This window comes from Delphinapterus leucas, chromosome 8 (genome assembly GCF_059928025.1).
Source record: "Delphinapterus leucas isolate spDelLeu-1000000601 "Yukka" chromosome 8, BTC_Dleu_Yukka2, whole genome shotgun sequence".
Classification (NCBI taxonomy): domain Eukaryota; kingdom Metazoa; phylum Chordata; class Mammalia; order Artiodactyla; family Monodontidae; genus Delphinapterus; species Delphinapterus leucas.
In genome coordinates, this window is record NC_143136.1 from 4,707,124 (window position 1) to 4,720,411 (window position 13,288).

Consider the following 13,288-nt stretch of genomic DNA (forward strand, 5'->3'; position numbering starts at 1 on the left):
GATGAGCTTGGGGAAGTCATCAATGTTTTAGGTATTTTGACGAAGCTTGACCAAGACTTTACACGAATATCATACATGTTCATTGTCAATAGGGTGTTTACATGTCCACACTAGACCAGAGTAATTGTCATTTTTTGCATCACTATTTTTTTATTGGAGTATTGTTGATCTACAATATCGTGTTAGTTTCAGGTATACAGCACAGTGATTCAGTTGTACGTATATATGTATATTCTTTTCCAGATTCTTTTCCCTTATATGTTTTTACAAAATACTGAGTAGAGGTCCCTGTGCTATACAGTAAGTCCTTGTTGGTTATCTGCTTTATATATAGTAGTGTGTATCTGTTAATCCCGACATCTGCATCACTATTACTGAATCTTTACTTGCAGGGATTTTTGTGTTAAAATACAGGGAGGCTGTGACTTTCATAGCTTAACAGGGAGGCACGGGAGAGCTGATCTTTGTCGCTGGGAAGCCCTTGGCCCTCACTGTTTGTCCCCTCCACGCTGCAGGTAGGAATTTCACCCACGGGTGCCCAAGTCTGAAGCTGCTCTGGGTTCCCAGCCTGGGGTATCTACCAGGTCCTCAGGTTTAGGGGTTCTCACCAGTGACTGTCCCATAAAACGTGTTCCCTTCTCAGTACCCAGAGTCACCACTCAGACCTGTTTGCACGGCTTCTAGATGTTATGAATGAGGACAGGAGACAGATGAGATCCCAAGGGATGGTGTCATCTGGTTGTTGTTGTTGCTGTGTGTTTTTACCACGGGCTGTGTCTCCTGATGTCTAACTCTACAGCAGTTGTATTTAGATAAGGGTAATCCTCCCCTGTTCCAATCTGTCTTTTACACAGATGTGCTTAGAAATACTCTGTAGTTTATTTGGTGTTAGCTTTTATAATTGATGTTTTACTGAGCAATAGGAAACTTTGGTACAAAGTGGAATGACTTGATAGTAATAAAATTACAGAAATAACAGTAATAAAGCTACAGAAGAGAAAGTGTCCACCATATGCCAGAACAGTTTCTTCCAAGTGATTTGTACACATTCTTGTCCTTATTTCTCATAGCAGCTTGAGAAGTAAATCTTTTTCTACTCCCACTTTTACCTTAGATGGGTTCAGGTTCAAATAAACCCACCAAGGAAGTAGCAGTGTAGACGCAGGAGGAAGATGTTGCTTTAGGCAAATTTGGGGGCCCCCGTGGCCCTTGCTGATCTCACTGCAGCTTTCATCCCTTGATGGCTAACCTTCCACCGTTGGAAGACACCACAGGCCCCATGATAACATGCACCCCTTCCCAGCGACTCAGCTCACCTTGGGGCCGAGGATCCCCCGCCAAGGAGGACAGTGGAGGCATATTTTTGGAATAACTCGTGGCCCCAAAAGCCAGACTCTGATGTGGGTCCCAGTTACGTTCCAAGTCATTCTGTCCCTTGACAGTCATTGGATCTTTTCATCTCATCAGGTATTTTTGGATCAATGTAGTTGGATGCTGCAGTCACGTCACACACCTGACAGTGCTCAGATCATGCAGTAATCTTCAGTTGTTTAAACGCTGTTTCAAATATTCCTCAAAGAAGGTCAAAATGCTCTAGAGACATCTGGCCAAATCTTCTCAGTACCGCGGGTGGTTCTGATACGGAAGGCCTTACCCTGTCTGCATCCTTCCTCACCGTCTGGATGGATAGAACTAAACACACCACAGCAAGTCTCATTTATTTCCCTGGAGCCTCTCTTGACAGAATAGACATAGTTCTCAAAGTGTAATCTCGTCTCAAATGTTGTATGGGAGACCATCCTATCTCTAAGGTTAAGTAAACATCAGGGATAATTTCATAATTCATCTTCACAGCATCCCTGTGCTCTAAGTGAAATCTTCCGGTCACCCCAGGTCCCACTGACCCACACAGCAACAGGACTCCCACCTGGTAGATCTGTTAATCTGTGCTGTTTTTCCATTGTTGGGGGCAGAGAATAAAGGGTCCAGTTGCTCTAATAGGACGTGTGGGACAGTGTCTTACACCCAACGGGAACCGAGCCCTGCCATGGCTGATAGAAATTGGACTCTGCGTTCCAATTCCACACATAAAAATCATGTAAGAAATGAACTTTATAGCTCAAACAAGTCCGACTCCTACTTAGCCAAATGCCATAGACACCCACGTAAATTTCCAATGTTGAAAGATTTTGAACATCTTTGAAGGTACCACCCTAAAACTATACTGACCCTAGTTTAATTTTTCCTTGTCCATTCAAGGGGCTCGTAGTCTGCAGACCTCAGGGCCATCCACGTGCATCCCTTATGGTTGAAAATCCCTCGGGGCAGAGCATTTGGTCAGGTGGCTTCCTGCTCATTTGAATTACAAATTGGAGCAGACCTCCTGTGCTCTCCTTTCTCGGTGAGCCACAGCTTTGTCCTGGCAACTGGGTCAATGCTGCTTTCTCTGTGGTGACTCCTGTTCTCTGTCTTTTCCATCACTTTGGATACAACAGTTTTGTGGAAAGAAATCATTCAGCGCCACGGCGGAGTCATCACCGGTGCCCTGAGCGTCAGTTGCTTGGCAAAGATCACCGACGGCTTCACCCAGGGCCACATCGTCCAAGTGGTGAAGGAGGTGCTCACGGAGCGCAGAATCCAGCAGCAATCTCACAAGCCGCTCACCGCCCTCGAGTTCATCGCGTCTCTCACCAGCATGAGTCCCGTCTACCAAGAGGAAGAAGAGAGCTTTAAGGTAAACGCAACGCCTACCTGGCCAGGTCCTAGCAGCAAACACTTGTCACGTCACCTCCTCCCTCCAGTCCCCTGGGTTTCATGCATTTGGACTCTACCATACCCAGTAAAATTTAGAAACCCGAAATCTGGGGGCCACAGTATTTTTCTGGCCTTAGCAGTAAAGCACGTCTTCCAAATTTTAGGAAAATTGTGATCCATGACCTTATAAATGAACAGCCAAATTGCAGAGCTGAGTAGCAGCTTCAAAACCATTGGATTTGCACACACACACACACAGACCTCTCTTGGTTCTCACTGGTTTTTACTTCATAATTCACATAATGGAACAAGTTTTGCATGGAAAAAAACAGTCCCTAAACAGTGTACTTCCAGCCAACGCTTCTTTTGCTCCATATTTGCCCTGGTACATGTCATCTTCCAGTACACTTGCGATAGGAAATCACAAGAAAATTCGCCAACATTTAGTTTTCTTTTTTTTTTTTTTTTGCGGTACACGGACCTCTCACTGCTGTGGCCTCTCCCGTTGCAGAGCACAGGCTCCAGATGCGCAGGCTCAGCGGCCATGGCTCACGGGCCCAGCCGCTCCACGGCATGTGGGATCCTCCCAGACTGGGGCACGAATCCACGTCCCCTGCATCGGCAGGTGGACTCCCAACCACTGCGCCACCAGGGAAGCCCTAGTTTTTGTATTTTTGAACACACTCTGATATGTTCACGGAACTTTTTAGATCTGGAGGAAGCTTTGAGAATTAACTCTTCATATCCCTCGATATGGGAGGAAAAGAACTAGCCAAGAGTGATGTGCCTGTTCCGGGTACAATGAGTTTTAGAGCCTTCGTCCCCAAGGCCCAGGCCAGCAGGCAACCCCTCCAAATCCTTTGAATAAAAATGAGTACAGTTGTGTTCTCTTTCTGAACCTGAAGGTAGTTTTCTTGGCCAACTGGGAAAAAAAAGGAGGAGAACTGTATCCATGCAATTATATCCACCACCCACCGTCTTAGCCATGCAGTCACCAGAAAGAGAATTGGAATTCCCGTTCAAGCCTCTGGTCTCTGAAAGCCTGCTTGGGGTTAGGAAAATTCCCTCCACGACGTGTCACTTTTCCACCAACTCTAGAAACTCTTTCCCCTCTGCTTTGCTGCTGATGCTTCAATGAAAGTTGAAAATAGTCTCAATACTGATCCCCAAAATAACGATCTGCACAAGGGTTGCACAAGTAGTTGATCTTGATCTTGATCTGCACAAGTAGTTTAATTAGGTCCCATTTGTTTATTTTTGTTTTTATTTCTCTAGGAGGTGGGTCAGAAAGGATCTTGCTGTGATTTATGTCATAGAGTGTTCTGCCACTGTTTTCCTCTAAGGGTTTTATAGTGTCTGGCCTTACATTTAGGTTTTTCATCCACTTTGAGTTTATTTTTGTGTATGGTGTTAGGGAGTGTTCTAATTTCATTCTTTTACATGTAGCTGTTTTTCCCAGAACCATTTATTGAAGGGGTGTCTTTTCTCTATTGTATATTCTTGCCTCTTGCCTCCTTTATCAAAAATAAGGTGACCATACGTGCATGGGTTTATCTCTGGGCTTTCTATCCTGTTCCAGTGATCTATATTTCTGTTTTTGTGCCAGTACCATACTATCTTGATTACTGTAGCTTTGTAGTATAGTCTGAAGTCAGGGAGCCTGATTCCTCCAGCTCCGTTTTTCTTTCTCAAGATTGCTTTGGCTATTCGGGGTCTTTTGTGTTTCCATACAAATTGTGAAATTTTTTGTTCTAGTTCTGTGAAAACTGCCATTGGTATTTTGATAGGGATTGCACTGAATCTGTAGATTGCTTTGGGTAGTATAGTCATTTTCACAATGTTGATTCTTCCAATCCAAGAACATGTTATATCTCTCCATGTGTTTGTATCAGCTTTAATTTCTTTCATCGTGTCTTATAGTTTTCTGCATACAGGTCTTTTGTCTCCTTAGATTTATTTATTCTAGGGAGATTTATTCCTAGGTATTTTATTCTTTATCTTGCAGTGGTAAATGGGAGTGTTTCCTTAATTCCTCTTTCAGATTTTTCATCATTAGTGTATAGGAATGCCAGAGATTTCTGTGCATTAATTTTATATCCTGCTACTCTAACAAATTCATTGATTAGCTCTAGTAGTTTTCTGGTAGCATCTTTAGGATTCTCTATGTATAGTATCATGTCATCTGCAAACAGTGACAGCTTTACTTCTTCTTTTCTGATTTGGATTCCTTTTATTTATTTTTCTTCTCTGATTGCTGTGGCTAAAAACTTCCAAAACTATGTTGAATAAGAGTGGTGAGAGTGGACAACCTTGTCTTGTTCCTGATCTTCGAGGAAATGCTTTCAATTTTTCACCATTGAGAACGATGTTGGCTGTGGGTTTGTCATATATGGCCTTTATTATGTTGAGGTAAGTTCCCTCTATGCCTACTTTCTGGAGGGTTTTTATTATAAATGGGTGTTGAATTTTGTCAAAAGCTTTTTCTGCATCTATTGAGATGATCATATGGTTTTTCTCCTTCAGTCTCTTAATATGGTTTATCACATTGATTGATTTGCATATATTGAAGAATCCTTGCATTTCTGGGATAAACCCCACTTGATCATGGTGTGTGATCCTTTTAATGTGCTGTTGGATTCTGTTTGCTAGTATTTTGTTGAGGATTTTTGCATCTATGTTCATCAGTGTTATTGGCCTGTAGTTTTCTTTCTTTGTGACATCTTTGTCTGGTTTTGGTGTCAGGGAGATGGTGGCCTCATAGAATGAGTTTGGGAGTGTTCCTCCCCCTGCTATATTTTGGAAGAGTTTGAGAAGGATAGGTGTTAGCTCTTCTCTAAGTGTTTGATAGAATTCGCCTGTGAAGCCATCTGGTCCTGGGCTTTTGTTTGTTGGAAGATTTTTAATCACAGTCTCAATTTCAGTGCTTGTGATTGGTCTGTTTATATTTTTTATTTCTTTCTGGTTCAGTCTTGGAAGGTTGTGATTTTCTAAGAATTTGTCCATTTCTTCCAGGTTGTCCATTTTATTGTCATATAGTTGCTTGCAGTAATCTCTCATGATCCTTTGTATTTCTGCAGTGTCAGCTGTTGCTTCTTCTTTTTCATTTCTAATTCTACTAATTTGATTCTTCTCCCTTTTTTTCTTGATGAGTCTGGCTAATGGTTTATCAATTTTGTTTATCTTCTCAAAGAACCAGCTTTTAGTTTTATTGATCTTTGCTATCGTTTCCTTCATTTCTTTTTCATTTATTTCTGATCTGATCTTTATGATTTCTTTCCTTCTGCTAACTGTGTGAATCTTTTGTTCTTCTTTCTCTAATTACTTTAGGGGTAAGGTTCGGATGTTTATTTGAGATGTTTTCTGTTTCTTGAGGTAGGATTGTATTGCTATAAACTTCCCTCTTAGAACTGCTTTTGCTGCATCCCATAGGTTTTGGGTCGTCGTGTTTTCATTGTCATTTGTTTCTAGGTATTTTTTGATTTCCTCTTTGATTTCTTCAGTGATCTCTTGCTTAGTTAGTAGTGTATTGTTTAGCCTCCATGTGTTTGTATTTTTTACAGATTTTTTTCCTGTAATTGATGTCTAGCCTCATAGCATTGTGGTCGGAAAAGATATTTGATACGATTTCAATTTTCTTAAGTTTACCAAGGCTTGATTTGTGACCCAAGGTATGATCTGTCCTGGAGAATGTTCCATGAGCACTTGAGAAGAAACTGTATCCTGTTGTTTTTGGATGGAATGTCCTATAAATATCAATTAAGTCCATCTTGTTTAATGTATCATTTAAAGCTTGTGTTTCCTTATTTATTTTCATTTTGGATGATCTTTCGATTGGTCAAAGTGGGGTGTTAAAGGCCCCTACTATGATTGTGTTACTGTTGATTTCTTCTTTTATGTCCCCTTTTATAAAAAGAGAAATAACTGTCTACCTAAAATTTGTATCCAGCTAAATTAACATCCAAGAGATTGGAAAAAATAAAGATACTTTAAGACACACAAAGATTGAGATAGTGTCCTACTCACTTAGCATTTGCCTTATGTATTGAGGTGCTCCTATGTTGGGTGCATAAATATTTACAATTGTTATATCTTCTTCTTGATAGATCCCTTGATCATTATGTAGTGTCCTTCTTTGTCTCTTGTAATAGTCTTTATTTGAAAGTCTATTTTGTCTGATATGAGAATTGTCACTCCAGCTTTCTTTTGATTTCCATTTACATGGAATATCATTTTCCATCCCCTCCCTTTCAGTCTGTATGTGTCCCTAGGTCTGAAGTGGGTCTCTTGTTGACAGCATATGTATGGGTCTTGTTTTTGTTTACATTCAGCCAGTCTATGTCTTTTGGTTGGAGCATTTAATCCATTTACATTTAAGGTAGTTATCAATATGTATATTCCTATTACCATTTTCTTAATTGTTTTGGGTTTGTTATTGTAGGTCTTCTTCTCTTGTGTTTCCTGCCAAGAGAAGTTCCTTTAGCATTTGTTGTACAGCTGAATTTGGTGGTGCTGAATTCTCTTAGCTTTTGCTTGTCTGTAAAGGTTTTAATTTCTGCCTCAAATCTGAATGAGATCCTTGCTGGGTAGAGTAATCTTGGTTGTAGGATTTTCCCCTTCATCACTTTAAATATGTCCTGCCACTCCCTTCTGGCTTGCAGAGTTTCTGCTGACCCCACATCCATTTCTGCTTCCTGTCATATCTCCAGGACTTGGCACAGCGCCTGGTCCCACCTAGATGTTCAGTTAACTTGTTTAGCGGCAAATGGATTGAGCAGATGGATAGAAGGAATGAAACTGTCACTCTGCCGAGTAATGTGATTCCATGGCTGTAGTTGCTGGTAATCAGGTCTATCATTTTCACCCTGAGAAATTTCACCCAGCTGCGCTTCTGACAACATGTCAGACTAGGGTCTTGCAGATTCTCCAAACACATGTACCTGCACAATGGACATGATGGAGAAGATATTGAATGATAATGATGTAATAGTTTTAATAGTGTTAGCTAATACTTGACTACTTATGTGCCAGGCACCCTATTAACTCAGTTAGACCACACCATTTACCCTATTTTGCAGATGGGGTGAGTGAGTTATAATGAGGTGTAGTAGGCAGAATATTGGCTCCCCAAAGAGGTCTACATCTGGGTCCCTGGAACCTGGGCCTATGTTAGGTTACATGGCAAAGGGGAATTAGGCTTTCAGATGGAATAAGTTTGCTAATCAGCTGACCTTAAGACAGATTACCCTGAATTATCCTTATGTGTCCAGTGTAATCATAAAAGTTAGAAGAGGGCACAAGAAGAGAAACCAGAGAAATGGCAGTGTGAGGAATCATTGAGACTCCAGGTAGCACAACACTGCTAGCTCAAAGCTAGAGATGGGGCCACAAGCCAGGATAGCCGGTGGCCTCTGGAAACTACAAAAGACAAGGGACAGATTCTCCCCTGGAACTCCAGAAAGGAACACAGCCTGCAGACACCTTGATTTTAGCCCCATAAGACCCATTTTGGACTTCTGATCTACAGAACTATAAGATAATAAGTGTTTTTTAAAGCCATGTGGTAATTTGCTGCAGCAGCCAAAACAAAACAAACAAACAAACAAAAACCACAAGAGGCAAAATGACTTGTTCCAGGTCACACAGCTTAAAAGGAGTAGAGCTAAAATTCAAATCTCACTCCAAAGCCAATTTTATTGACCATATTCCATACTGTGCCTCAGTAAATTAGGAGTCTGTCACCTTAAGTACTTGGCCACCTCACCTTACGTTGAAAGGCGAGTCAATGCTCAAAGAAGAATGAGAAAATCCCCAAGTGCCAGAAACAAAGATAAATCTCAAACACAGGGACAAACAGATGCCTGGCATGTAGCAGAGAGAGAAATAAATGATAGAAAACAAAGATTAGGTGAAGCAGATAAAATGACAAATCTGCTACTTCTGTTACTGGATCTTTGATATCCCAATATCACCAAGGAGCATTAGCTTCTATACACCCTATAAGTCCTGGTTCTGGATGTGGGTTTAGAGAACCACGTGGAAGCAAGTGCAGTACTGCTAGGGAGGTAGGTATCATGAGAGAGAGAGAGAGAGGCCAAAACAAATCTGAAAATCAAAATTCCAAAACATTTTAGGAAATCTAGTGTTACATACAATCTTCAAACAAAAATGATTAAAAGACAATAATTTAAACAAAAACATTTAGATTAATATGATTAAGATGTTCAAGAAAATAAATGAAGGCATAACTTCCATTAGAGATACACACAAAGTTTTGAAACAAAGACAGGCAGAAATGGAATAAAAACATAATTATGAAAAAATCACAAAAAGAAAGCTTTGAAATGAAAAATAAGGTAACTAACATAAAAAGCCAAAAAATAAAAGAGGTGTGAACTCTTTTCACAACTTTTTCACAGCTCCCCCCAGAAGGCAACATAGAAAAATAAAAACATAAAACCTATAAACTGCAAGTAAGAACCTTTGAAGACACTGACACCCAACTAATAGCAGTTCTAGAAGAAGAGAAGAAATGTCAGAGCAACAATTATTTGAAGAAATACTTGCTGAGAATTTTCCTTAATTAAAGACGTGACTTCTTAGGTTAAAAACAAACTCCACATGACCAGCAGAACACATGAAACAAATCTACATCTACATGCATTATTGTGAACCTAAGAACAAGGCAACAAGCCAGTCTTAAGACACCAGATTACCTGCAAAGAAGCAATTAGGAGATCAGACATCTCCTTGGCAAAAATAGACACCAGAAGAAAGTGAGAGTATATCTGCAAAGTGCTGAGGAAAAATAACTGTCTACCTAAAATTTGTATCCAGCTAAACTAACATCCAAGAGATCGGAAAAAATAAAGATACTTTAAGACACACAAAGACTGAGATAGTGTCCAACTCACACACTTCAGACAGCAGTTTGGAAATATCAAATAAAATTGAAGATGCTTATGACCTACAACCAGGAATTCTATTTCTGTGTATATGCCCCAGGGAAGTTTTCTCATTTGTGTATAAGGAGATATAAAAGTTGTGAATTTCAACACGGTTCATAATAACAAAATATTGGAAATGACCTATATGTCCGTTAATGGGAGAATTGATAAGTAAGTTGTAGCATAGTCATTTAATGAAATAATATAACCACAGAGCTTGTAAACCGAAGTGTTTCTCAGATTTCAAATAAATGTGAAAGTTGAGAAAAATGTCATCACAGGGCCAGCTGCAATCATTAAGTGCTTTGGGGTATTTTGGCTCCAGTATTTCTGCCATGTTTTTAACAGTATCCCTCAGTCCAGCTGCTGGTGGCCTTGTCTGAACCATAGGGAGCCATTCACATTACCAAGAAAACCCACACCTTCGGGATAGAGCAAGCTTCCCAGGAAGTCAGGTGACTTAGTTGGGAAGGGTCATTGGTTAGATCTGGCCAGTGATCCTCCTTAACTGTTAACTCCTTGAGATAGAAGTTTCAAATTGTATAGAAATACAGGTTGGTAAACCCACGTAGAAAGAATTTGTATTGAACACACATTAAATGCCCAACATTTAATGGCTGCTTGCCCCTTTCCGTTCAGTGAGCTTTTCTTTATTTTTAAGGGCATACTAGTGAATTCACATCATTTTGATATTTTCCTGAACGTCTGTTCGATTTCAGGACTGGTACGCCAAGACCCCTATGGGTAAAAAGCGAGCCTTGGCATTAACAGGAGATAACAAAGAAAACGAAAAGGACAAAGGAAAAGAGAAGGAGAAGAAAGGGATAAAGGAGAAAAAGAAAAAGTAATGCCTCTCTGAGGAGCCAGGGATGGAGGTGGGCCCGACTCTCCAGGGAGGAGATTGACCATTGCCTGTGTGAAGACCCACACTGATGCCCTACGTCCACCAGCCCTGCCCTCGCTCAGTTAGATCTTTGTAGGCTGACCACCAAGTTAGTTTTGCATAAAAAATATTTCTAGACCTTGTAATTATTTCTTAATCTATATAAAATTTGTATATAAGCAAAACTCACTCTTCACACACTCCACAATCTATCCCAGTTGGACACTTCATCTCATCGGTACTAGTTGCTAAATTTAAATTTTGATACTTAAAAAATACCCTAATCTGACAACTAGTAAATTCAGTCAGTCATCGGTGCTACTAGCTTTTTATTAATAATCTTGCACATATTTTAATAAATTAATTCTTTGCTCTATTCATGTATTCTATATAATGGAATAAAAACTTTTTCTTGGACTGACTCAGTAATTTGGTTGCTGGAGCTAAAAAAGATCTTTTAAATTAACGCTTTCAATCTTCTGACTTTGAAGATGAGGAAACTAAGGCCCAGGGCCACACAGCTAATATTGGGAACATTGGAGCTATGTCATTGCCTCTTAGTTCCTGGGTTCCTGCTCGTGGGAAACACTGGAGCAGCGGCGGGCCACTGGCTAGATGAAAACTACGACCCCAAATGGGGTAAAAGTAGGAGAAGAGAAACTCTAAATAAAGAAGTAAGAAATTCTAAGAAAGAAAAAGATTAAAGAATAGAAAGGTGAGGGTCAAAAGATAAATTTCAATTTTGTAAGAATCTGAAAGGTTACTTGGTGGCATATTGTAAGTAACCCGCTTCTAAATTGTGGTGAGAGCACAATCAAAGGAAGGAGACAAATTGAGGTGCGATAAATTTACTGGAATTTAATTCAAATTAACTACTGCACAGTTTTTGGTTACACCACAGAAAGTTCTACAATCTCCTACTCCGTAGACCAAGCTAGATCTCCAGGCTTTCCTGGGATTTTCAGCGGGTTAGATCTTTAATGCCCAAAACTACCAGTGGTTCCCAGCTGTCTTCTGGCCACCAGCACATACCTCTCAGCCTGTGTCTGTACAGGACATAAACACAAATTAGGACAGAAAGAGACAGCCCCAGGCTCCCGTGCTCTGCATGTGCTCTGTACAAACTGGAAGACCATCCCTCAGAGTCTGTCCTCTTGAACAAACTCCACCTTCCCGGTGCCCCGCGGCAGATTTGCCTTCTCATACCAAAGGAACCCCAATTTCTGCAGACGGTCTGCCTGCCCTCCCCTTACCCACCCCAGACTGTGCCTGGCCAAGGCTCAAAGTGGCCTGAGAGGTGGGCGGAGTCCACATCCTAAGCTCAGAGGGCTGAAATGTCCGTCTCCCCAGGGTGGCCCACGGAGACCCTTTCTTTCACATGTCATGGGAGCAGACTCTTGGTTTTGACCCAAGATGAGAGCTCCAAGGCTCTAGGGTTTGGTGTTCATTGCAAAATAATAGGATCTGGATTGTAAAGCAATGAAAATCATGATTGTAAAGGAATAAGCGCTATGAAAATGTTAATGGTGGACAACACCTTTTAACTTGGTCTGACTGTGATAAACAAGCACACTTTTCAGAACTCATACAAACCTGTGTAGGTAAAGCTTACTAAACAATTACTAGTTAATTTATAGAAAATGAAACAGACCCAAAAACATAGAAAACAAACTTATGGTTACCAAAGGGGGAGGTGGGAGGATGTTAGGAGTCTGGGATTAACAGATACACACTACTGTATCTGTAGCACAGGGAACTAACTATTCAAAATCTTGTAATAACCCATAATGGAAAAGAATATGAAAAAGAATATATATATATATATAATCTCTGAATCACTTCACTGTTCACCTGAAACTAACACAACATTGTAAATCAAGTATACTTCAATAGAAAATAAAAAAATTTAAATGGCCACATGTGGCTAGAGTGCCTAGCATATTGAACAGTGCAGCTTTGGAGTAATTTTGAGTCTTAAAAATTGGTAAAGATCATCTAAATATCGTCCCTATGGGCTCACTCTCTCATGGCACATTCACACTGAGACGTGATCTCCACTGGCCCCTCTGTCTTCTCCCAAACTGTGACTCCCTGCCCTTTCCAGTGCTAGGTTTTCACTCTGTTCCACGTGGCTTCCATCAGCCAGCCCCACCTGGTTACCAAGAACCACTATGTCCTCCCACCCCAGCCGGCTTTGCGCAGCTCACAGGTGCCCTCAACTCTGTACAGAGTGGACCCCCTTGTAGGTCACTGCAAACTGCACAAGAGCCTGACAAGCTATAGCCCAGCACTTGACGGTATTTGTACCATGGCGTCCTGCTCTGTGTGTGTGCCAGAGGATGGGTAGATTCCTGCACGTATACTCACAAAAATATATTTCACTTTTGTTATACAAGTGGTTACATAGCATATATATTGTTCCACCCCCTTGCTCTTTTCACTTAATAATATACCTTGGGTATTGTTTCATATCAGCACACACAGATTGGCCTCATTTTACATTAGCTATGTAATACCCACCTGGTGGATATAGCATAATTCATCTGACCAGTCCACTCTTGGTCAGACATTTAGATCATGTCCACCCTTTGCTATTACATCAGTGCTACAATGAATACCTTTATACATTCTTCTGTGTGGACATGTACAGGAGAAAGATCTGTAGGATAAATCCCTAAAAAAGAAGTTATGGCAACGGAATGCTATG

At 40.7% G+C, this 13,288-nt stretch overlaps 1 protein-coding gene across 1 annotated transcript in view; it reads left to right on the plus strand.

Moving 5' to 3' along the window:
* DRC11 (dynein regulatory complex subunit 11) overlaps nucleotides 1–11,838 on the plus strand; it is a 169,403-nt gene extending 157,565 nt beyond the window's left edge. Inside the window, exons 18-19 of the mRNA XM_022568051.3 lie at nucleotides 2,496–2,734; nucleotides 10,418–11,838. Of these exons, the coding sequence (XP_022423759.1) occupies nucleotides 2,496–2,734; nucleotides 10,418–10,546 (368 nt within the window). The 3' untranslated portion in view covers nucleotides 10,547–11,838. The remainder of the gene's footprint in view (nucleotides 1–2,495; nucleotides 2,735–10,417) is intronic.
* The last annotated feature ends 1,450 nt before the right edge of the window (nucleotides 11,839–13,288 follow it).